General features: G+C 37.4%; 1 protein-coding gene and 1 long non-coding RNA gene across 3 annotated transcripts; one reads left to right on the top strand and one right to left on the bottom strand.

Annotated features, from left to right (window-relative positions):
- Positions 1-8,744: 8,744 nt before the first annotated feature.
- LOC112198224 (RING-H2 finger protein ATL16) lies at positions 8,745-10,448 on the bottom strand. The gene has a single exon (XM_024339308.2). It carries the CDS (start codon positions 9,977-9,979, stop codon positions 8,870-8,872), a length of 1,110 nt encoding a protein of 369 aa, XP_024195076.1. The 5' UTR covers positions 9,980-10,448; the 3' UTR covers positions 8,745-8,869.
- Positions 10,449-21,031: 10,583 nt separating this feature from the next.
- Positions 21,032-24,504, top strand: LOC112201161. 2 transcript variants are annotated; one of them, XR_005810310.1, is made up of 4 exons: positions 21,032-23,028; positions 23,142-23,286; positions 23,781-23,830; positions 24,209-24,504. It is a non-coding gene; the product is annotated as an uncharacterized LOC112201161 (long non-coding RNA). The 2 variants fall into 2 exon arrangements; XR_002936618.2 differs by having other exon boundaries at positions 24,218-24,504.
- The last annotated feature ends 543 nt before the right edge of the window (positions 24,505-25,047 follow it).

Below are 25,047 nucleotides of genomic sequence, written 5' to 3' on the forward strand. Positions count from 1 at the left end.
ATTGAAGCCAATTTGAAGTCATATGTAGTCTTGATTGTTATGTTCAATATAAATTGATATTTATCTTTGTTCAAATATGCTCACGATCTTCGAATGATTTTTGTCTCTTGTTTATTGTGGAGCTGACCTGAAATTTAGAATCAACAACATCGATCATAATAATAGTGCAGTATTTTCTTGGTTTAGCTTGCAGCACGCAGGACTAGCATGCGGATATTTGTATACAATCCTGTTAATAAGCTCAACGATACCATTTTCATTTTCCCCTCAACATCAAACTAGCCCAAGCATCACGTACAAGAAGAGCAATTCCGACTCACACGTATCACAACAATATTTCTACAATTGAACTCCTCTACTGGCACCAACACTGCCAACAATCCAATCCCCGAAGCCACAATCCAAGAAGAAGGGACATGTCCTGAACTGCTTTGGTGTGGGTGGATAAGTAACAAATGTGGCATCCCTCTTGTGGTTGTAGGCACTTATGGCCATATCATTTATGAGTCACTGAAAAACTTGATTGTGTCAATTAGCATTACTGTTAACATAATATTTCCACCCTTTAGTTTGAGAGTTTGAGAGTTGAGTTTCACCTGGTTTATGTTAGATTTGTGCTCTCCAACTCTTAATTATGTCCTTCATTTTATGGCTTATGGTTGGCTAATGATGCAGAACGGATGGCAGCCCAATTTGAAGAGCAGTTTGATCGTGCAAAAGGAGGAAAACGAAAGTTACTAGTAGCCACGCCATAGCTTGGTGTCCGATTGGAGCACGCCATAGATTTCCGGAAAGGGAATCACTCCAGGAACAAAACTCGTTGCCATACCATGACGTGTGGGATTTTTCGGGCTTTCGGGGTCGTTTAGGGCCTCAAAACTGCAATTTACTGTTTTTTCGGTTTCCTAGTTTTTATTTTTGTTTTTTTTATTTTTACCCGTGGGCTTTAGGGTTTCATTGTTAGTCACCCTACGGTTTCTTTTATCATATATAAGCAAGCTTAAACAGCTGCAGAACTATCTTTTATCATATTATCAATCAAATTGAGATTTTTCTCTATTATCTCTGGTGAACTCCAGAACCTTTGTTTTAGGTTTATTGCTTGTAAACCTTAGGTGATCTTTCCGACTGCGTTAGGTGGTATCAGAGCAGGTCTTCCCTGTCTCTCTTATTTACCTTGGTAGATATGGGTGAAGTTACAAAAGCAGATATTGAAGCTCTTACAGCAGCGTTTACCGCTGCCTTCAACTTCGTGAATACTCAGATTGGAGAAATTCGTGGACTGTTGGGAGATAGGAATATCAACAACAACAACAATAATCGGAATAGAGGCGGGGAAGGAGGCTAGTGAGTTAGGGCTCCGCGTGGTGAAGTTGTTGATAATAATTCAGAATCTAGTTCTGAAGAAGAAATTGTGCAACCTGAACAACAAGGACAAGCTGATCAGGATTACAAAGTCAAGGCTGAGATCCCTTTCTTTTCGGGAAACTTGGGTGTGGAAGATTATTTGGATTGGCAGCTTCAGGTGGACAGATTCTTTGAGATTATGGAGGTGCCTGAAAACAAGCAGGTTAAGCATGTTGCCTGGTGATTAAAGAGTACTGCTGCAGTTTGGTGGGATAAGTTGTAGAATATCCGGAAGAAGCAAAGAAAGCAGGGAGTTAAAACATGGTGAAGAATGAAGCAACTTATGATGGAGAGATTCTTGCCGGATGATTATGAGCAGATTCTGTACAGATTGTATATTGAATGCGTCTAAGGTACTAGGACCGTTACTGAGTACACTGCTGAGTTCTTACGCTATTCTGAGCGCAATGAACTAGGAGAAACTAAAGGTTAGAAGGTGGCTCGCTATATTAGTGGGTTGAACAAAAGCATTCAGGAGAAAATTGGGTTGCAAACTGTGTGGACTGTGGCAGAAGCTTCAAATCTAGCATTGAAGGTAGAATTGTTAGAGAAGCCTCCACAAGCTTCTTCTTTCCAGAGACATAACTACCAAAGGAGCACAGATTTGGTAAATGCTTCAACTAACAAAGGTAAAGCCTTACAGCAGAATACAAGAAGTGCTTGTAGGGCTTCCAATCCCCCTTCTAAATGGATTGGCAATTCTAGCAGTTCTAGTAGTGCTCCAAATAGGGCCCCAAACCAGAGACTTACCAATCCTTATGCTAGGCCTACAACAGATGTCTGCTATAGGTGCAACAAGCATGGGCATAGGTCTAATGTCTGTCCTGAGAGGAGACAATCTGCCCTTATAGATGATTATGATGAAGATGAAGAAGAAGTTGGAAGAGGTGATGAATATGAAGGGGTTGAGTTTGTGGTGGAGGAGTCTCCTGAGAAAGTTAATATTGTGTTGTAGAGGATCTTATTATCTCCTAAGGAGGAAGATGGGCAGCGGTGCAATATTTTCAGGTCACTTTGTTCCATTAATAACAAAGTGTGCAATCTAATTGTGGATAATAGGAGTTGTGAAAATTTCGTAGCCAGGAAGTTGGTGGAGTATTTGCAATTGCCTACGCAACCTCATGATACACCTTATTCTCTGGGGTGGGTTAAGAAAGGTCCATAAGTTCGAGTTGCTGAGTCCTGCAAAGTACCGGTATCCATTGGTAAGCATTATAAAGATGAAGTTCTATGTGATATTATTGATATGGATGCTTGTCATATTTTATTTGGGTGACCTTGGCAATATGATGTGGATGTGACGTACAAAGGCAGAGATAATGTGATGATGTTTATGTGGAATAGTCATAAAATTGCCATGGCTCCTATTTATCAATTTGAGAGATCTGGTGTAAAGAAAGGGGAGAGTTTTCTAACCTTGTTTAGCAGTGAACTCGAGATGGAGGAAGCCTTAAAGAATCTGAAGTTATTTGTCCAGTGGTGATTAAAGGGTTGTTGACTACAGAAAAGGAAGATATGATGATTCCTAAGGAAGTGCAGAATATGTTGGGAGAGTTTGAAGAGCTGATTTCAGATGGGCTGCCCAATGAGTTACCACCTATGAGGGACATTCAGCATCAGACTGATTTGGTTCCTGGAGCTAGTTTGCCAAATCTGCACCATTACCGCATGAGTCCTAAAAAGAACGAGATTTTGAGGGAGCAGATTGAAGACTTGCTGAAGAAAGGGTTCATTCGTGAAAGTATGAGTCCTTGTGCAGTTTCAGTCCTCCTTGTTCCTAAGAAGGGTAATCAATGGCGGATGTGTGTTGATAGCAGGGCTATAAATGAGATCACTGTGAAGTACGGGTTTCCTATCCCTCGTTTGGAGGACATGCTTGATGAGCTGGAGGGTTCCAAGGTGTTTACCAAGATAGATCTTCGAAGTGGTTACCATCAGATTCGAATCAAGCCAGGGGATGAATGGAAGACAGCCTTTAAGAGCAAGGATGGCTTATATGAGTGGATGGTGATTCCATTCGGGATGTCTAATACACCTAGCACCTTTATGAGGCTCATGAACCAGGTTCTTCATCCTTTTATTGGTTCATTTGTCGTGGAATATTTTGATGATATATTAATATATAGCAGGACCAAAGAAGAACATCTGGTACATTTGAGACAGGTTTTGGGAGCTTTACAGGAAAATAAACTGTATGTTAACCTGAAGAAGTGCACTTTCTGTACAAACAAGCTGTTGTTTTTGGGATTTGTGGTTGGAGAAGAAGGCATTCAGGTTGATGAAGAGAAGATACGAGCTATAAGAGAATGGCCAGCTCCAAAAATAGTTTCTGAGGTGCGGAGTTTCCATGGTTTGGCTACTTTCTACAGGAGATTTGTAAGAAATTTCAGTACCATTACTGCTCCTATAACTGAAAGTTTGAAGAAAGGCAAGTTCCAGTGGGGAGAAGAACAAGAAAAGAGCTTTGCTTTAATCAAGGAGAAACTTTGTACTGCGCCAGTTCTTGCTCTTCCCAATTTTGACAAGATGTTCGAGGTTGAATGTGATGCTAGTGGCGTTGGAGTAGGTGATGTGTTGTCACAAGAGAAGAGGCCAGTAGCATTCTTTAGTGAAAAGCTAAGTGAAGCTCGACAAAACTGGAGTACTTATGATCAGGAATTTTATGCAGTGTTCAGGGCATTGAAGCAATGGGAGACTACCTTATTCAGAGAGAGTTTTTATTGTTCACTGATCATCAGGCCTTAAAGTATCATAGCAGCCAGAGAACTGTAAACAAGATGCATGCACGATGGGTGAGTTTTCTGCAGAAATTTCCTTTTGTGATTCAACATAAATCTGGTACTCTTAATAGGGTGGCAGATGCTTTGAGTAGGAGAGCTTCCTTGCTGGTCACTCTAGCTCAGGAAGTCGTGGGTTTTGATCTCTTGAAGGACTTATACGAGGAAGATGTTGATTTTAAGGAGATTTGGGCCAAGTGCAATAGCAATCATGCAGTTGCAGATTTCCATGTGCGTGATGGATATTTATTCGAAGGCAATCGGCTTTGTATTCCTAGTTCATCATTAAGGGAGAAACTGATTAGAGATTTGCATGGAGGGGGTTTGAGTGGACACTTGGGCTGTGACAAAACCATTGCTAGCCTTGAGGAGAGGTATTTCTGGCCACAACTGAAGAAGGATGTAGGAGCTATTGTGAGGAAGTGCTACACCTGCCAGGTTTTTAAGGGTCAGTCCCAAAATACAGGTCTTTATCTACCTTTACCTGTTCCTAAAGATATTTGGTAGGATCTTGCTATGGACTTTGTGTTGGGATTGCCCCATACCCAAATGGGTGTGGATTATGTGTTTGTGATAGTTAACAAGTTCTCCAAGATGACGCACTTTATAACTTGTAAGAAGACTGCTTATGTGTCCAATATAGCCAAACTATTTTTCAGGGAGGTGGTTCGTTTGCATTGAGTGCCCAAGTCCATTACTTCTGATAGAGGCACGAAGTTCCTTAGTCACTTCTGGATTGCATTGTGGAGAATGTTTGGAACAACTTTGAATCGTAGAAACACAGCTCATCCTCAAACTGATGGGCAGACGGAGGTTACTAACAAAACTTTAGGTAACATGGTTCGGAGTGTTTGTGGAGATAGGCCTAAACAGTGGGATTATGCTTTGCCACAGGTAGAGTTTGCTTATAACAGTGTTGTGCATAGTGCAACAGGAAATCACCATTCTCATTAGTTTATACTGCTGTTCCTCGACATGTGGTTGATTTAGTGAAGCTTCCTAAAGTTCCTAGTGTTAGTGTTGCTGCTGAGGGCATGGGTTAGGATGTGCAGTCTGTTAGAGAAGAAGTTAAGGCCAAGTTGGACGAAACTAATGCAAGGTATAAAGATGCAGCTGACAAGCATCGAAGAGTTAAAGTGTTCCAAGAGGGTGATGATGTGATCGTGTTTCTGAGGAAGGAGGGATTTCCTGTTAGTACCTACAACAAGCTGAAACCCAGAAAATATGGTCCTTTTAAGGTGCTGAGGAAGATCAACGACAATGCTTATGTTGTTGCCCTTCCTGATTCCATGGGCATTTCTAACACTTTTAATGTGGCTGATCTGCAAGAGTTTCGTGAAGATGAGGTTCTTTATCCTGAAGTGAACTCAGGGTCGAGCTCTTCGGAGGTGGAGGAGACTGATGCAGAATGGATGGCAGCCCAATTCAAAGAGCAGTTTGATCGTGCAAAAGGAGGAAAACGAAAGTTACTAGTAGCCACGCCATAGCTTGGTGTCCGATTGGAGCGCACTATAGTTTTTCTGAAAGGGAATCGCGCCAGGAACAAAACTCGTCACTATACCACGATGTGTGGGCTTTTTTGGGCTTTCGGGGTCGTTTAGGGCCTAAAAATTGCAATTTACTCTTTTTTAGAATTTTCGGTTTCCTAGTTTTTTTTGTTTTTTTTTTTTTTACCCATGGGGTTTAGGGTTTCATTGTTAGTCGCCCTACGGTTTCTTTTCTCATATATAAGCAAGCTTAAACGGCTGCAGAACTATCTTTTATCATATTATCAATCAAATTGAGATTTTTCTCTATTATCTCTGGTGGACTCTAGAACCTTTGTTTTAGGTTTATTGCTTGTAAACCTTAGGTGATCTTTCTAACTGTGTCAGCTAAATTTCAGTTCCAAGTGTGATTAGTGGTGGTGGTGAGATATATGCATGCTATCATTTACATGGTTGGCTGGCAATCAGTCCTATCATGAATGGTGTGCAGATCATCTGTCCTTCTGATACGAAGTTATTCATACTTCAATACTAACAGTAAATATCGGGAATGAGAACCAGCCAGTTAGACATCGAAACTGTTTGGACGCCAAGTGTTAAAACCCAAGTGACTTCAACAGTCCTCACTTGAACTACCCGCGCCGTGTTGTGCCCCATGGCTGTGAAGATTGTGATCAAACTTGGTGTACCAACTAAAGGAGGTCGTGACAAAGTAATTTAAGAAATTACATGTAAACCTGTCATTAGTCTATTATCTATTTGTTTTATACATGTTAATTATGAAATACACTGCCCATTTGCACACAAATAAAAGTGAAAAATAAACGCGATGTATTTTTGATTTTTTTAGAGAAATGAGAACACTTTTATTATTTGGACTCAAGTACAATTAGCAGCAAACATTACAAGAAACCAACCACGGTGTAGAAAAACAAGCTCCTAAGTCCTAACTAGTAACAAATACTTCAACTTATAGAGTATACATACACAAAAGAATAAGCAAAGCCGAACACGGCCATTACTCAAAAAACGAATCCCCCTACTATTGATCCGTATAAATTATTATAATAAATCTAAAACTAATGGGTTCGGACTCCCACTCTCATTCCCAAATCCAAAAACAAGATGAAGAAAATACAAAAATTAATGGACTCGGCATCCACTCCCAAACCCAAATAAACCCTAAAATGAAGCTAGGGCCCATTACACCCTAGCCACCATGGAGAATGTCCTGACTGCCGAACTAGAAACTGCCACATGCAACACTACCACTAGTAGCTAAATCATCAGGCCAACCTCCATAAGGATGATGCTGTCAGTGACACCACCGCCACTGCCCGAATCTAGAAGCCAACACGGAGAGTTTCCTCATTTCAAATTTGGACAAATCCTGAGGGTAGCCTTTGAAGGAGGGGATCCACTGCCGAGCCATGCTGAAGTTCATCACTGCTACATGTATGGGTCTCCCAAGAAGACGATGCAAACAATCTCTTTTATGTGTTGAGCGGCCTGCAAGCACAGTGGGGTGCGACTTGTAGGGATAGTCCCTGACCTGACTTCTCGATCAGGCCTGTGGACGAGCACTAACCCTGTCACAAGGTTCTTCTACTACCTTATAAAGAATAAAGACTTTCAGTTGTGGTCTCTGGCGTCACGAAAAAGTAAGAGAAACATGGGGTTGTAAGGCGGTCCTTAACTTCTCATGGTTAACCATAGTTGAGATAGTTGCTCTGGAGAGGTTTTGATATTTGAATAGATGATAAGTTATATCTTTGTTCCGCCCTAGAGCCTCCTATTTATACACACTCGCTGGTTGTTTGTTGCTGAGGGATAATTAAACACATTCCTTTAGAACTAGTATACGTATTTGCAGTTGTACAATGATTATCTTTTCTTCTTAACTTAGGCTTATGCGAAGCCCAACTTAAGGATGTAAAGAAAACTAGTTTGAGTTGCAAGAATCGGCCCAACAAACTTAATACTCTAAAGTCTCCAACCAAAATTACTTTTGGGCTCAAACACCACCGCCGATGGCCAATGTCACGGCCATCATCTATGTGATAGCCTCCACACTCTTGACATTTGTATTTTTGGGAGGAAAAGGAATTGAAGAAGATAGGACCTGAAAATGAGGAGGGGCAGTAGAGAGAGATCAGAGATTGATAGGAAGAAGGAATTGAGAGAGCAGAGCAATTGATCAGAGACCGATCCGATTGAACACGAAATGAGGCCTGGCGGCGACTGAAACTAAGCGAGAAGAAAATTCTCATCATATTAGGTTGTTCTCGACCGAATTTTACATATTTTAGATTTAATTACTCGTCAAATGTTGCTAATGTAATGATATATTGTGGAAGTAGGTTGTACACGCCTTAATTGTTATCATCAAGACTTTCTCCATTCAAAATTTGTACTTTGATATAGAAAGAACCTAATTTAATAATCTCAATATCCGTTTGCTGTATGATTGAGATATAATCATTTCATTGTAGGTAAGGAGGTTCATCATCCAGTCTGGAGAATAGAGTGCATCACTAAATAAGAACCTCAACAACCATATGTAAGAACAAACTATACCTCCCCTCTACCAGCATTAGCATTATTGATAATCACACACCAACAAGTACTTGCTTATATGATTTTTTCAATTGAAGAGGACCCATATCTGCCCAAATCAATCAATAGAAAGGGACCTTCCCCATTTTACACGCTTTTCTAATCTTTGGATTCTCCGAAGCTAGGTCAGCTAGTTGGTTCACATAAGGGCCCTATCATTCTAAAATTAATCCCTTTCCTTCTACCCTTTTGAAAATTTGATTCTTGAGGTTACTCTGTCTTTCTCTGTCAACCAACAAGATTTCCAATTTTTCAATTCAAAATAGGTGGGAACAGTTTCTTGCTTCTTTTAAAAAACAAACAGAAAATGAAAAAGTTGTGGTTTTGGGCCTTCTGGCAATGATGCTCACAGCCTCATAATAATGGCTTGCAGCTATTTCAAGAACCAGACCCCAAATCCCAAATATATGGACCCAAAAAGATTGTACCTTTTTTTTTTTTGGGACAACAAAGATTGTAGCTTTTAAATTTCAATAGAATATATGGCTTATGTAACAAATTCTGTAATCTCTTAATAATAAATCTAGAATTGCCTATTTGACAAAAGTACTAAAACTTGGAAAATTCCAAGGAAAAAAAAAATTATGGCTCCAGATAAACAGGCAGAATTGCATTGTTACTTCTAGATCCCCTACCATGCCCAAAAGAAAAGAAAGACCTTCTGACTCTAGAACTAGTACTGCTACTGCAACCTTCAATTGGACTGACCTCACTGACTTGGCTTTGCTGCTGCACAGCTTCTTGAACTGCCAAATAGAGCTGTCTATCATTAGATGAGTCCATAGAGAAAGACCTCCTTATGGGTTGGATGGAGAATTGCTCATCTTTGCCCCTAATGTCAATGCACTCATCACCCATACTAGTAACCTTGTTGTGAAACTTTCTTGCCTTTTTGGGCACAAATGTTCTAATTTGTTCCAATTTCCTTGGGGAAGGACTAATGGACCTCACAGACAACTCCCCTGAGTTCAATTTTTCTTGCACTCCAAGCATCAACGCTTGATCCGCCGGATTGTTTTCGTTGCTCAATTCGATCACCACGAAGTCGTCGTCGCCTCCATCGAGACTCCCAGGGGTTGGATTTTGAGGTGAAGAGCTCGGAGCCACGATTTGATCGAATTGGAACCGGGTTGTGTTGGATGAAATGCTTGTTCTACAAAGCGGGCAATTCGCGTTGTTTTGAAGCCAAACGTCAATGCAGTCAATGTGGAAAACATGGCTGCAGTTGGGTATGATCCTCAGCTTCTCATCTTCTTGAAACTCATTCAAGCAAACAGCACACTCACAAAACAAGCTTCCTTGTTCAAACCCACCTCTGTTCTTCCCTTCTTTCTTGAACTGCAACAATGGGATTGATCTAATCACAGCTTCATCGAGCCCTCGGGTCTCCAAACCCGGCGAGTACACCATTAGCTGGTCTTCGTCGCGCCGGTTTCGTGACAGTGAAAATCGCCTGAGGAGATCCACACGGTGCCAGTTGAGGCAGCACTTGATGACAAAGATGTAGTAGCTCACTAGCAAGAAAGCCGTGGCTATAATTCCTATTATGGCAATTGCTATAATGGGGAAGCTAGTGTCTGAATGATGAATAGGAGTCCCAAAGATTGAGCTTCCTGGACTTGTAATTGGAACAAGTGCTTGTGCTTCTGATGAAGAGACATGAATCAAGTAGCCTTTTCTTACAAGATCCATGGAATTAAAAACCAAATGGGGTTTTGTTAGATCTTAAAACTTATACAAGAAAGACCCAGAAACGCATGAAACTCAAAGGCATTGGCAAAGATCTGTAGTTCTGTACTACAGCCAGAGAGAAAACCCAGTTTGGACTATGAGTTGAAATCCAATCTGGGAATTAATGTATGAGAAAGAGAGAGAGAGAAAGAAGACCCAAGTGGGAAATGGGAAAGGAATCGATAATGAATGAAAGTGACACGAAATTAATTGAATGAAAATGTAATGCTTCCCTCTTCAGGTCTTTCTATAGGATTTGGGGAAGGACTAGGGGAGGAGAGTCTCTGACTCTGAGAGGAGGAGTCTTAATGTGGCTCAGAGAATTACGTGCAGTTGGTAGATTTCTTTCTCTTGTAGGCTTTGGCTTCCTTGCTACGAGAGAGATTTTTTGGCTAGAAAATTGCTCAAGTGGATCTCGATAGTTGTAAGGTCTGTTATTAAAATGTTACAGACACGTATGGCGGTATGGGATTACTATAAAAGTGATAAAGGTTGGTATAGAATGGGCGGCTCTCCACCATAACTCAATAGGTGTGATAATGTTTAACAAGAAATTAAATTATCTCAACTATGATTCACTAATTATGGTTTGTTACATTGCTAGTTCATTATTAGATTTCTAGAAGTATAATATGCTATTTGGGCATGAAAGTTGTAATAATCCTATCTCGATTTTAGCTTCATTTTTTTTATTAATTTATTGCATGCAAGGGTAACGAATATAAAGACTGCATCTTTAGAATGTAACTGAGCATGACATTAAAGTGATTGGTTGTATATATAAAACGTGAAGCACCCGATGACAACAACTCTAAAATGTTATGAAAGACAGACTATTTATATCACCTCAAACTCTTAAACTTTATCAATAATTTAAGATAAGCACATTAGTTCAAAAATGCGTTTATGTATCAAACAATTTAATAAATGAGAAGATCATGCTCCTACAGTCCTACTAGTTGTATGGTTTTGAACGAGAAAAGAAAAATAAAGGAAAAAAGCCTTGACTTTCAACATTTTCCACATTCTTCTAAAACTCGTACTCATTCAGTCAATGATGATCAAACATAAAAGCAAAAAGTCCAACACCCACATGCAACCCACCATTGATATTCTTGACTCCACAGGCCCTAGCCGTTTGCATCGACAGAGGATAACATGCTCCACCCGCTATACTAGTTTGAAAAGATTGAACCAAAACTAGCATAGTATTAGTCTACACGTTTAGGGATAAAATCCACTCCAATCCAATCCAATCCAGTCGGGTCCCAAATAGAAAAAGCCATTTTTCCCATATAGAGGAGTCAAATCTATGAACAGTTTAGTATAATATTCCAAGAAGAAAAACACAATAAAACCAGAACCGACACTCTCCCCCATACTTGCAGTGTTGACGAAGCTTACACTGGGGTCGCTTGAGGGAAGAAAAAACTAAAACAAACAGTCACTGGCTTTAGCTCCTTTTTTTTCTCAAAAAAAAGTGATTCTTCTTAGTCAAAGGTTGGGCAACTTTTTTTTACAGATTTTCCACACGATACCATCTTTTTGTTCACATCAGGATCACCGATCGATCACCTAATACGTCTTTTATAAATCTAAAAGCCAAAAGCCAATGGCTAAAAGCTGAAATCTGTAAAGCCTCTCTTTGTTTAATCAAGGATATGATCGATCGAGCTAATTAGCTCACTTATTGTTGAGTATGGACCTAGTGTTTCATTGGTTATCAATTTGCAGAAGGTTTTGCACTAACTTGCAGAATACGTTGATGTGATTGGAAATTAATGTAGGACGAGGAGGCACTGACAGTAGTGTTTTTATTATTACCCTTTACTAGACGCAAAGAATACAGGAGGGCACTGACCTCGACATCATGGGAGGGTGTATATCTTATTATTTTGTTGGGAAATTAAATGCTGAGATTAACCTAGAGTTTTAGCCAAGCTAGGGAAGAAGTCGGTTTGAATTTAAGGTCGCTTTGTCAGCAATACGTCAAAATGGAAAAAATAAAATAAAAAGGAGGTTTGTGCTAGAAAAGAATGATGATATAAGCTAAATTATTGATTGGTACATGCTTATTTGTCTCAAATGTAGAGAAATGTTTTCAAACATTATACCAAACGATCTCATGCATGTGTTAATGTATATTCATAATTCACATATAGTATTTCATGATTTTCATCAACTATTTAATCTATGACATATGTTTTTTTTCTTTTTTCTTTTTTCTTTTTTGTAAAGTGAGAAGTCTTGATCAAATTCGATATGGAAGACCAATTATTCACATGTTTGAATAAACAAAAAATGTATACAGATAATAGATGATTTGGCGATATCAACGACCTATAGATGACTACATTTTTTTAGGCACCTATTTCTTTTTCAAAGATGAAGGGACTGCTTCAACCAGTAGTGGACTGTTGTTGCGCGAGAAATCAACACCAACATATTTTCCACGACCACAATGAAGATAAAGTTGGTATTTGAGTAATTTCGCATACTAGCTCACTAGCTAGAGAGCTAGTGTCATGTCATATTCTAGTGGCTGACATGCGCCATTCTAATTAACGTTATTGTTTCTTCACTTATCTAAATCTACTTCAAACTAACAACATGGTCTTCTTGGTCTCCAAGTAATTCGGTTTAGACCATGTACACATGCGTGTTCGATTCCTTGGGTTAATCAGCAATGGATATGACTATACAAATTAATTTGGTTGCTGCAAATCTGAACAGTAGAACAACGATAGCGTACCTAAAATGTATAAACAGCAAAAACAGATAAATACTATTGATTCTACATCTGCCTACATTGTAATTCACCAAAATATTAAATGTTTGGGACAATACGAATTAAAAATGGAACTGAAATAATTGATGTGAAGAAGCACATGGAACTGGGAAGATGGAAACAGCTGTTGCCTGTTGAACAAAGCAGATATATCTTGATACAGACGTTAGTCAGGAGAGATGTGAAAAATCCTTAATGTTTTCAGCGATAAGTGTACCTCCTTGTCTGTTGACTCGTATCGTTTCCACCAAAAAAAAAAGCTTCATATAATTACTTATTTATAATATAGATGTTAATATGTCGTTTAACTGGCATACAGTTCATAACTTCATATATTACCCTTAACCAGTTAGCCATACCCACTCTTCATTAACAATGCCTCAAGCGTCAAGCCTCGAGCTTCAAGCACTCAACTGACTCAAGCCCCAATAAACTGGGAAATTTATCCGAAGATTGTATAATGTACGTATGGACTTTTCAGCATTTTCCACTTTCTCATTGTATTAAACTTCGCTTCAATTATTCTCAAAAAAAAAAAAAAAAAACTTTGCTTCTATTTAAAAAACAACGCTTTTTGTTGGCGTTTGGTATTAGAATTTCTATATACTAGATATATGAATGGATTCCAATGCAAAAATTATTTCTATACCACGCCAATCTCTTATGAAATTGACTTGATTACTAGTTGAAATATGAATTGATTTAACCAGACCTCATGTCCTCATGCATAGTTCAATTAAATAGCTGCATGCTGAGCTTTTTATTATGGTTAACTTTGAGTTCCTAACCGGCATATCTCATCTTCATTTTTGATCTCTTATCAGAGTTAATTTTGAGTTCTTAACCCGACATATCTCATATTTATTTATTTATTTTTTTTAAAGGAGTTTGGAACCCAGCCTAACTGGAGGGCTCAGCTATTTTAAATATCTTACAGATTTATATTTATTTTTGTTTCATTTGATATTTACCTACACCAAATAAGAAGACGAAGACTACCAAGAGATAGTTGGCCGGTGTCACAAGTAACCCTTTAAGTCATGTGGGTGCTTACGTTTTGGGGTTGCAATCACGCGACTGCACGAGGCTCTGCACTCCCTAGCTAATTTTTCACTTTTTCTTGCATTCAATTTCATACCGAAAACATGCAAAGGCAAAATTAGGTAAAAAATTATAGGGTGCACGCGTCGACACGTGTTTTGAACCATCCATGCAAAATTGACAAAAAAAAAAAAGGAGCGTCTTTGTTCTGGACCTTTCTGCGCTCTGGAAAACTTTGAGTAGCTACATATATTTTGGATGAACTCCAAAGGAAAAGAGCTATCTGGGTTTAATTTATTGGAAACAGGTTGACTCAGTTTGTTAATTGCATTTAAATAGATGTGAACACAGTCATATATAGTCGAATGTTGACAAATTTCAGCATGTTCGTTCTGAGTAGTCGAAATTTAAGTTGTATATATAAGTTATAGGGATTTAATGGTCGGTAAAGATTGACCAAGTTCGTCATTTGTTAATTACAATATGCAGGAGATCCTTCTTGGTTTATTGGTTCATTATGACTAACAAGAGGACCGCACAATAATTTGGTAAGAGGGAATTTGACTCATTATATAGCTGCTTGTTCATACGTACGTGTTTTTTTGGCTGAGATCAGAGGCTGACCACGCAAAGAACCTACTAAACTTTATTGGTTTCGAAAGAAAATTATAGGGAAACAAAAGAACCAAAATCTCTTATATAAAAATTAAATAGACGAAAAACAAAAAATTAATTATCGAAAAAGAAACTTCGATATATGTAATTAGTCGGTTTGATAAGATAAATGAACAGAGAAAAAAGTGAAGTCCCACTGTAATTACAGAATGGATATTGTTTCCCAACAACGGAACTTATTAGTATATCAACAACTTTAGGAATTAGTCTTAGGAGTGCAAGTTTGTTCGCATCCTAATATAGGATTGCATTATAACTTGAATCCTAATCGAAACTGCAGATCAATCTCAATAAGTCTGACGATGTTATGCATTACTCAATTAGCCAAACCATTCAAAATAAACTCATCACACATAACACAAGATCTGTTGACGTAGTAAAACCCTCCAAAGAAGTAAACAACTGCGGGCACTATGCCGGTAAACAATCCACTATATGAATAGGAAAGTACATAAAGATCTTACACAACTCATCTACTAGAACCAATCTAGTGGACAGCGGTGTCTTCTCGTCTTTGCTAGCTACTTTCAGATCAGCAAACTTGTTTTCCTTTGTCAATCTTGAGATGGCACAACTCTGACCTCGGTTGTCAATCACCTCAAGGCACAAATCATGCATGAACCACCAACACACATGAAACATAAAACCAGAAAACTTTTTGACAGAAAAAGTTTTGGGATTTGATAGTCCTTCAAGAGCTAAACAAGGAACATCTCATGAAGAATTCTCAACACCAATTTTGGCTTAATACTTTCTGAAGATGAAAGATCAGAAAGCTCTTTATAAACGTAGTAGTGATATATTTTCTATTCTGGTGTTGCACCCTAACAACATGAAAAAACACGTATATATAAGATATGAATGAATTAGGGTCTCCTAGGGTTTCTGATACGGAAAGGCTTTTCAAAAGAGGTTTTTATCCATGGATTGAAATCAGACGTTTGAATGGAAAAGCCCATAAATCAATTTAAGAAAGTTTGAATGCTTTGGATAAAACCTACTAAAAATTCACATATCAGTACATTAGGATTGAAAATATTTTCTCATCCTACAATAGGATTTAAAGACAAGTTCAGTCCTAACCCCTTGACAAGCATGCACATGTATGCAAGACATACCTGATTGATGAGAGTTGTGCCTGAAGCTTGAAGCATTCCATTCTTCTAAGGATCCAAGAGTAGAAAGTTATTACATGAAAACATGACTCTTGGTTGTTGTGCTTAGGAAATGCCAATCAATTAAACATTAATCTAACACCCACTAAACCAAACCACTAGAAGTTAGTGTTTGACTTCAAATAAAAGTAGGTAAAATCATTTTCCAAGTTTGACTTGAAATAAAAGCAGGTAGTTTTATTGTATTTTGTCCTCTTTTCTGCTGTAGTTTCTAGACTTTAAAAGAACATATATTGTCAACTAAAACCGAAAGTTTTGACAAAACATGAACTTGAAAAATTAAAAGACTCTGAAAATAACTGTATTATCAAAGATAATTATGATAGTTATTAAACAATTTAATTAAACAAGTTACCGAAAACAGCTCACTGGCACACTTTTATTTCAGTTTTTAGTTTGATGGTGCATTGCATATGAGGGATTGTAATTTTCTTAATAAAAAGTTTTGCCCGACAATGTAGAACATGTGTGGTGAAAACTGGTATTATATATTGAACGACTTTATGTTTTTTTATTAATTCGAGATCTGTTGAAGATTAAAACTTTCTAAACTACCAAGAGAGTTTATGCTTTTTTATCAATTTGAGTTCTGTTGATATTTGAAGATTAAAATAATATCTGAGAAAGACGGCACAAATAATTTTTCTTATTAAAAAGAAGGGTCCGACTCACCAAATCTAGAGACCGAAGAAAATTTCCGGGGGGGTTGTGGTTTAGTGTTTTTCGGGTTAAAAGCTTAATATATATGACTTCATTCACTTGTTAATAGAAAACAAGGGAGACTGCATGTGCTATCAAAATATTTCCCCTGGCCAAGGCAAAGATATATTTAGAGGACGTTAGCACGCCATCCCATTATCTCAATGGTGTTGCCAGTTCCAATGAGCAGGGAGACAATGCACAAGTCTAGGGTTTGGATGTTGACTCTGCTGCACATTTAAGTCAAGCAAGCACCCAAGCAAAGGCCCGGAACACACCGAGGTATATGGGAAAGGTAGAACTGTACCTTGGAAGGGAAAGTCATATGCGCGGTGGCTTGCATGAGCTAGCGGTTTGAGACTTGAGAGAATAAGAATTTGAAGATATCTATCTAGAGAACTATTTGAAGGACGCCATCTTCTATTCAAGAGTACGATAGTGATGTCAAACACGGCGGGGATTACAGATGAAGCCTGAATATGAGAAACAGTGAAGAACAGAGTTCAAGTAGTGGTTATCGATTTTGGAGCTAGAACAGCTTTGGGTTCCAATTTTAGGCCCGAATTGTTGCTACTTTGTGTGTTCCTTTTGTGGGCCGTTAGTCCGTTAGTTAAACTTTGTATTCTCTCACTTTTGATAAGCTCTTTAATGAGAGTTTCTATTGAGACCTCTAAATTTGCTCACTTGACCTCACTCTATTATGAATTATTAAATGACATATATAACCTACTATAAAATGACTATTAAGGACAATAATTATACCCAAAAAAATATTATATTTATTTTATGTAGACTTTCCAATTTAATAATATTAGATTGTATTCTTTATTATTTTCCTTATCTATTTTCATTTTCCAATTTCACTACATACTCATTAAAGCATTCATATATATTTAATAAGAATTAAAAATATGATTAAGATCATGTGACATAAAAATGTATGATATATATGTTGAACGCATATTGATGAGGGAAAACAAAATAAACCCTCTTATGATTTATGACCTGAATCTAAGTCAATCCATTATATTTGCAAAATAAAAATAAAATATTTAAATAATTAATCATGTGGTACAAAAAATACAGAAAAAAAAAACACTAAAAAACGAATGATTTTTTTTTTTGAGAATAAAAACAAATGATTTATTCATTTTTTTTTCTGCACAGCTAAAATAGAGAAAAAAATTTAAAAAAAAACATAATAGTTCATGGCATTTTCTTATTGATTAGACATTAATTTTTGCAACTCAAGTTTGATTAAGAAATGTATATTTAGTTAAGATTTATAAAGTGATAAAATCATTGAAATGACTAAATTTTTTATTTTAAAGATAATAATTTATTTGCAAATTACATGAGTGAGGTTATTGGGGGAATTTTAGTGAGGTTTAGTGAGTAAATTTAGTATTTGAAAATTTGATAAGAGGTGTAAAAAGCACAGAGGTCAAGTGAGTAACTTTGGAGATTCCAATATAAAAACTCCCCTTTAATACATTATATTGTAATTCTGAGTTATTGCTCATTATGCTATGATTTGTTATAATTTAAACCACATTTAAAAAAAAAGGGTTTGTTTGGTTATTTTTTTACGGTTCCTATATTATTATTTTTTGATTTTGTCAAGGGGAACCTAAAGGCTTCATATATGTCCAAGATAAACCCTTTCGGCGCATGTGAAATGTTCCAACTATGCATTGCAGCACAATGCCTGACCACTTTGTCAGCTTCGGGGTTCAAACCTAGGTTAGGAAGCACACCCAATTAGGCAAGAACCACTAGACCACTTGCAGTGGTTTACGGTTCCTATATTAAAAAACCTTTAGAACTAACTTGTTCAAGAAGGACACAAAAGACAGTTTAAAAAAACTACCATATTTTTCAGTTTTTATTTTATTTTCTCCCACACACACCAACTCACTGAGTAGGGATGACAAAAATCCCCATCGGGTAGGGTACCCATCAGGTATTTGACCGTAACAGGGAGAAATTTGGGGAAAATCGGGTAACAGGGATGGGGATCCCCAATATTCAAATTATGAAATCAGGTACAGGGCAGGGATGGTATTTTGATCCTCATCCCCATACCCACCCAATAAGAATTATCTGAAATATATATATATATATATATTATTTATTATATATATTTTTGATATTATTTATAAATAAATATTTATGTAAACTTCATCTTTTTGTCAATATTTAAATTCTGTTAATAAATATGTTAAAAAAAAAAAGAAAATTCTTTTAATAAAAAATCTTTATCAACATATCAATTTTCCTTGATTGAAATAAGAAATTTATTTTATTTTGATGTTTGATTTTAACTTCATATTTTACAATCCATAATTATTTGTATGAATTTTTATATAATAAATTAATAATATTATTAACGGGGATTGGGGCGGGTACAGGGACCTAATCCCCAATAGGGACGGGGACGGGGAATCCCCTGTATCTTATTACGGGGATTGGGGCGGGTAAGGGGATGGGGAATAAAGTCGGATATGGGGATGGAAATTCAATCCCCTTACCCTACCCTCCCCATTGCCATCCCTAGTGAGTGTGAGCTCCCTGCTAGTTTATTAATTAAAGAAGGAATAAGAAAATTCTTCGTGATACAACTTTGAAGTCTGAAACCAGTGAAGCATTGACTCCCTAATGTGAAATCAGTTTGTATTTTTTTTGCATCATCCTATACTAGCAAACTCTCCTAAGTTATGCATTTTGGAAAAACTTATTTTATTTTTTTCTTTATCTTAGACACTGAGAGCTTGCATAAATTATGTATAGCGGTTAATTTTGCAGATAGAGATATTAGGCGCCTTGCACAAACTACAACTATAGTTTAATATCTCATGTCTCTAGACCATCTAACTCTTCATAGTAGGGGTGGGCTAGCAAAACCGAAAACCAAAAAAAAATAGCACCGAAACCCAAACAAAACCACACAAAAAAAAAACCAAACCTGTGCTCAACTAAAGAAAATGCGGTATTAGCATTTCTAACCATAACCCTCGGAGAACTAATTATGTATATGTCCATGAGGTTAGCAAAGCACAATATAGGATTTATGAATTTATGAGGCAATTAAGATGCACATGTGAGAAATGCTCAAGTATATGCATGTGTTGATCATGTGTCAAATCAATCCACCATAATCAAATAGGCATATAGAAGACCTGATATAACCTACCAAACTCACATAGGTTCACTACATATTACTGCTTAAGGCTATATGTGTATCACTCAAAAGCAATTTCACAACATGCGCTGCCATATGCTTGCTCTTCGGTCTCATTTCTGCTAGGTAACTTACAACATTCAAGATCAAGAGGTTTTTTATTTGGCTGTAATGGGGATAAGGGCAAGTGACTAATAGAAATGAAGGATAAGGAAATACAAAGTTCATAGAAATCGGTGAAGCGACTCTCTCTTATTGATAGGAGCATTTTAATGCGACGTTTTAACGGTTATTTTCTTATATTTACTTAGTTATTTCCTTAAATGAATCCCTTTAGTTTAGGAAAATTTCTTTTTCCTGTTTTTAGCAAGTTTCCATTTCTTACTTTTAGAAAGTTTCTATTTTTCATTTTTGGAAAGTTTCTATTTTCGTTTTAGGAAAGTTTCTATTTTTAGTAAGAGTTTCTATTTTTACACTACAAAAAAGAATTCAATTTACTACACATGGTTAATGTCGGCACTCAATTGCTGTCGCCAAAGCTCATATATTTGCTTTGGCAAAACGTGTAGTCGCAAAAGCATAATAAGTTTGCGTCAGCAATAAGATGTCGTTGCTAAATTCACTTGGGTTTGCGACTGCAACCATCTTCCGTCGCATGATTCTTTCTTCTTTTATTGCTAAGCGACGTCATCTCTTCCTCTTGTGCATCCAAACATTGACTTCTCTCCATTAGCTTCACTTCTGCATCTCTCTCTCTCTCTAGTAAGTCGTTCTCTCCTCCGTTTTTGCCTTAAATTTTCATCTTGGGGCAAATCGACTGAAACCACAGCAATTCATCTCCCTCGACGTGACTTCACACTCAGATTTTGGCAGATTTTGATTTTTGATGCCTCTTCTCTGGAACTCTCTTCTTCGATGAGGTTAGACATTCTTCTATCGATGCTCAAATTATACAAATTGCCAGATTCTGATGCAATTTTTTTGGTAATTTATTCTCAGATGACAAATTAGGGTTCTTGTAATCAATGGTGATTGAATCGGGATGTTGGACTGCGTAGATTCATTTTTTTGTTCCTTTCTCTAATATATTCAAGGTTCGAAAAAATGCTAGGCGCTAGTCGGGCGGTGGGTTAGGGAGGAGCGCCCAGGCGCCTAGGCGTTGTATTTTTAAAATTTTTTATTTATTTTTATATCATATATATATATATATATAAGAGTATATATCAAGTATATATAGCCTAATATGAATACTTATTATAATTTATAACTTATAAATAATAACATATTCTATAGAATTGTATTTTATTCCAAGTGCCCCACAAGCATGACCATTCTCCATTCTCCATTGAATATTTATATAATTAGTATAGGAAACATGAAGCCTTCCACACCACCTAACATGTTCAAAGTTCAAACATAATCAATTAGTTATGCTGCTGCAGCCACTTGCCCATCTATCCTCTCTCTCTCTCTCGACAAACCGTAGCCACCCTTCTATCTCTCTCTCTCTCTCTTGACAAACAGCCATGTTCATTATGTTCTTTTCTTCCTCTGTTGCGCAAAACCAATTGCCACCACTCTCCAGTCTCTCATATTTCTCTTCATTGTTCAATCACCTCATGAATAACTTCACAAAAACAAGGTTTCAATTCTCAGATTTCAAGATCTTGATTTAAGTGGAAGTTGGGGGTGGCTTGGGGGGAAGCTACGGTGGCTCGAGGGGAGCAAAGGGAGTCTGAGGCTGAGATAAAGTGGTGGAGCAGAGGCGCGTGGAGCTGCGGTGGAAGGGTGGTGCAGAGATGCGGTGGCTTGGTGAGGAGAACGAATAAGAGTTGTGGGGATCGAATTGGCTTTTACTTGGCATGGATCTGATCTGAATATATAGCTAGCCGAACCTAGCTAGCCCTTCACATGTTTCTACTTGTCTGATCGATTTGGGGTTTCGGTGTGGTGAAAAAAGAAAGAAAAACAAATTGAAACCCGCCCAGCCGCCCAGACGAACGCCCAGACCGCCCAGACCGCCCAACCGCCCAGACGGACGTCCAGGCCACCTAAATCCATTCTGCCTAAGAGCTCCGTTTAGCTAATACTCGCCTCGGTCTCCCGCCGCCCAGCGCCTAGGCGGCCGTTTTTTTAGAACACTGGACATATTGAATCGATGCTCAAAATCATATCTAGGGAAAGATCTGCGGTCGATAGTGTTTTGAGGCAAAGGTATGGCCGAAGTTGCTGGACCTAATTCTTTACGCCTGCTGCTGTGAAGGTTGGTGGCAGAACGATGAAGGTTGGCCTAGTGAAAAGAAAGACGCCTTCAGAACTGCGAGTAAGTTTTCCAATTCATGGATGTTTTGTATAGAAATGGGCACTGGGTCATGGATAACTGGAGGAGGAGGAGTTAGACTGATTTTTTAAGGTACTCTCGTTGTTGCTTTGAAGCTTTGAATTTGATAATGTAATTGAAATTGTTTTGAATTTTTCTGGTTGTTTTCTTGTTAAATTGATTGGATGGTTATGTTGCTTCATTGTTTCAATTCTGTTGCCAATTTTGTTGTGAAGCAATGCTAGAGGTTTTGATTTGGTTACGCTTAGAATGGTGTGGTTACATTCAAGTTTAGTTCTTTCCGAGCAATGATAATCTGTAAACTATGAACATGGATAAGTAATCACGTACAGAACACTCTTATAAAATACACTGATAAAGAAACAGAAAGGACCAATGATTCCACCAATGTCTGAAAGTGATATCTGTTTTCTTTTCTCAATTCAATGCTAATTAATTGTGTAGGTATGATCATTAGCGCTTGGATAATCCAGACAGGCTTCCTACTGGACTGAATACTAGATCAGTTTAACTTAAGAGGATAATTGATTGAATGGTGAAACCAATTGAGATAACTTTTTGCTACTTATATTTACTTCCGGTCAGAAAATTACACGATTATACTGAAGCTTAATGATAAGGGATCACTAGAATTTTGGAGGTTTACTACTTCTTTGCCATTATTGTGGGACTGTTCTATACTGTTATATTAGTTGAAATACATATCATGAATAAATCTGCGTACCTAAAGTTAGTATATGGTGCTACCATCTGCCTATTGCAAAGAAAACTTAATACATAGCTTAGTGATCATACTTAAGATTTAAGTTGAAGTGTATATTTGAGAAGTCTTGGGAAATATGATGGGCCATTATACGTAATAAGTTTCTCATTTGTAATGTCTGCATGACAGTAAGAGCAGTTGACGTGGATGAATGTTGTGGAGATTACGGATGAATCTCCAGCCCATTTGCTTGGTTCTACAAAGTAAAATTGGTCAAAGTGTACAAACATGAGTTTTTAAGTATTTGACTTCTTTGTAGTTTTGGTTTCTAAAATTACTAACTTTTTTTTTTGGCTCAATCCACAAAGGGGTATGGCTATCAGTAACTCTTGTATACTTTATAAAAGGTAGGCACATCTGTGTGTAATATAGATCTCTCTCTCTCTCTCTCCCTCTCCCTCTCCCTCTCCTTCTCTTCTCTGAACAGGCCAGAGATCTCTCTCTCTCTTCTCTGAAACAGGCTAGAGATTGCAGCCAAAAGCATGGAAAAAGGTGTAGCTAAAGCTAGTCAAGCAAATGAAAACTATAGTGAAAATACTTTCAGTAGTGTTACTGGGATTTCATCGACTGGTGATAGGTCATTTGGCTTTGGATTTGTTGTTGTGGTATATTTCATACCTTTCCTATTATCTAGATAATCAAAGAATATGGTTTTGGATAGTGCAGCTATGCTATTTACTTAATTATTCTTTCTACATATTATGTTTAGTATTGATTTTTAATTTAATCATGGGCAGTAGTGGTATCTACACTTTGGCTTGAATTAGGTGTATATGATTTGTATAATGCAGTTATTTGCTACATGTTTGTTTGGAAGCAATTCATGTAAAAATATATTATTCATAAAGTAAAATCATAACATTAGTTGGAGTGAGCAGTAACTGCTTTTCTCTTCCCTCTTGAATGCATAAGATATGGGAATGCTTCTGATTCAGATTTTGATTGATATGCTATTGATGCATTTATATGTATTTGCTATATGATTTTTCAGTAGTGGTATCATGGGAGCAATATGATTTTAAGGACTACTCCTAGTCTCCTCGACATATTGCTTGCTTTTACCTTTACCCCCTTTCTTTCTAATGGTATCATGTTTTAGGTTGAACTATATGGAGAGGTCTTGGGAAACAGGATGAGGCTAGGATGCAGGTAATTTATCTCTTCTTCTCTTTCTTTATCTCTTCTATGGGTGTTAAATACTAATCCAAATGATGACACTTCTCAGGTTTTATAAATCCCATATAATTCTCATCAAGAAACTGAAAGATTGTAGTTGTCACAAAGCAACTTCAAAGTCATTTATTGCCAACACTATAATTATAAATAAGGGGGTGCACCTTACAAGGACATGCCTAGATCAAAGATTTTTGCCTTAATGTTTGCACGCATAGTTTCCTCTTCTATACATGAGAGAACATTCAATCATCTAGCTTGAATTTTGATTATTGCTTAGTGGTACAATGTTCTATAGCTTAACATAATTTACATAAAATTGCAAGCTATTCACACAAGTCAGTTCATTTCTAGCTCTGGCAGTAACTGTTGCTGCGGAAGTTGTCAAAACAATGGTTGCCAAGGGATAGTTCTGGGACAAGATGCATTAATCAAGGGGATTTGTTAAAACAATGAGTCCTATCAAGTATCGGTTGCTACAACGTCTAAGGTTTATCAATTAGCAATTGAATATGGCTCATCAAGGCAAAGAAGCTTTTCAATCACCTCAATAGCTCAGAGTATGTAGGTCATGATACTTAGCCAACTGGGCGTCAGCAACTCAGCAATATGTATTTCAATTTTTGAATGTTTTTGTATTTTTCAAGATTGGTGAGAAATAATGTGAAAAAAACATGAAATTTATAATTTATATGGCTTCTTTTGCTCAAAAAAGAAAATCTGGTATACAAAATTGCATTCTAGGTTTTTTTTTTTTAATCAATAAATGCACTTTTGCCACGGCAATGTTGTTGTCGCCAATGACTTTTGGCAACGGCAAAATTGCTGATAGCGTCACCATTATGCCGTTGCCAAAAATCATGCGACGGCTTAAATACCGTGGCCAAAATTCATGCGATGGTGTAATTACCGTCGCAAATAGCAATGGCGACGCCACCAACGACTTCGGCAATTTTGCCGTCGCCTAGCCCTCGTCGTTGGTCTTTTGAGACGGCAATTTGGCTTTTGGCGACGGCCTTGCGCCGTGGCCAATCGAATTCTTTTTTGTAGTGTTAGGTCCTTGGAGCAAACAAGTGGAAATGAACTCACGAAAGGAAAGAGGAGCTAGCCAATGTTGAGAGGTGTAAAGATGAGACACAAAGGGCTACACAAATGAGCAGAAATGAAGAAATAGCTTTCTTGTTCCAACCAGG

This window comes from Rosa chinensis, chromosome 4 (genome assembly GCF_002994745.2).
Source record: "Rosa chinensis cultivar Old Blush chromosome 4, RchiOBHm-V2, whole genome shotgun sequence".
Taxonomy (NCBI): domain Eukaryota; kingdom Viridiplantae; phylum Streptophyta; class Magnoliopsida; order Rosales; family Rosaceae; genus Rosa; species Rosa chinensis.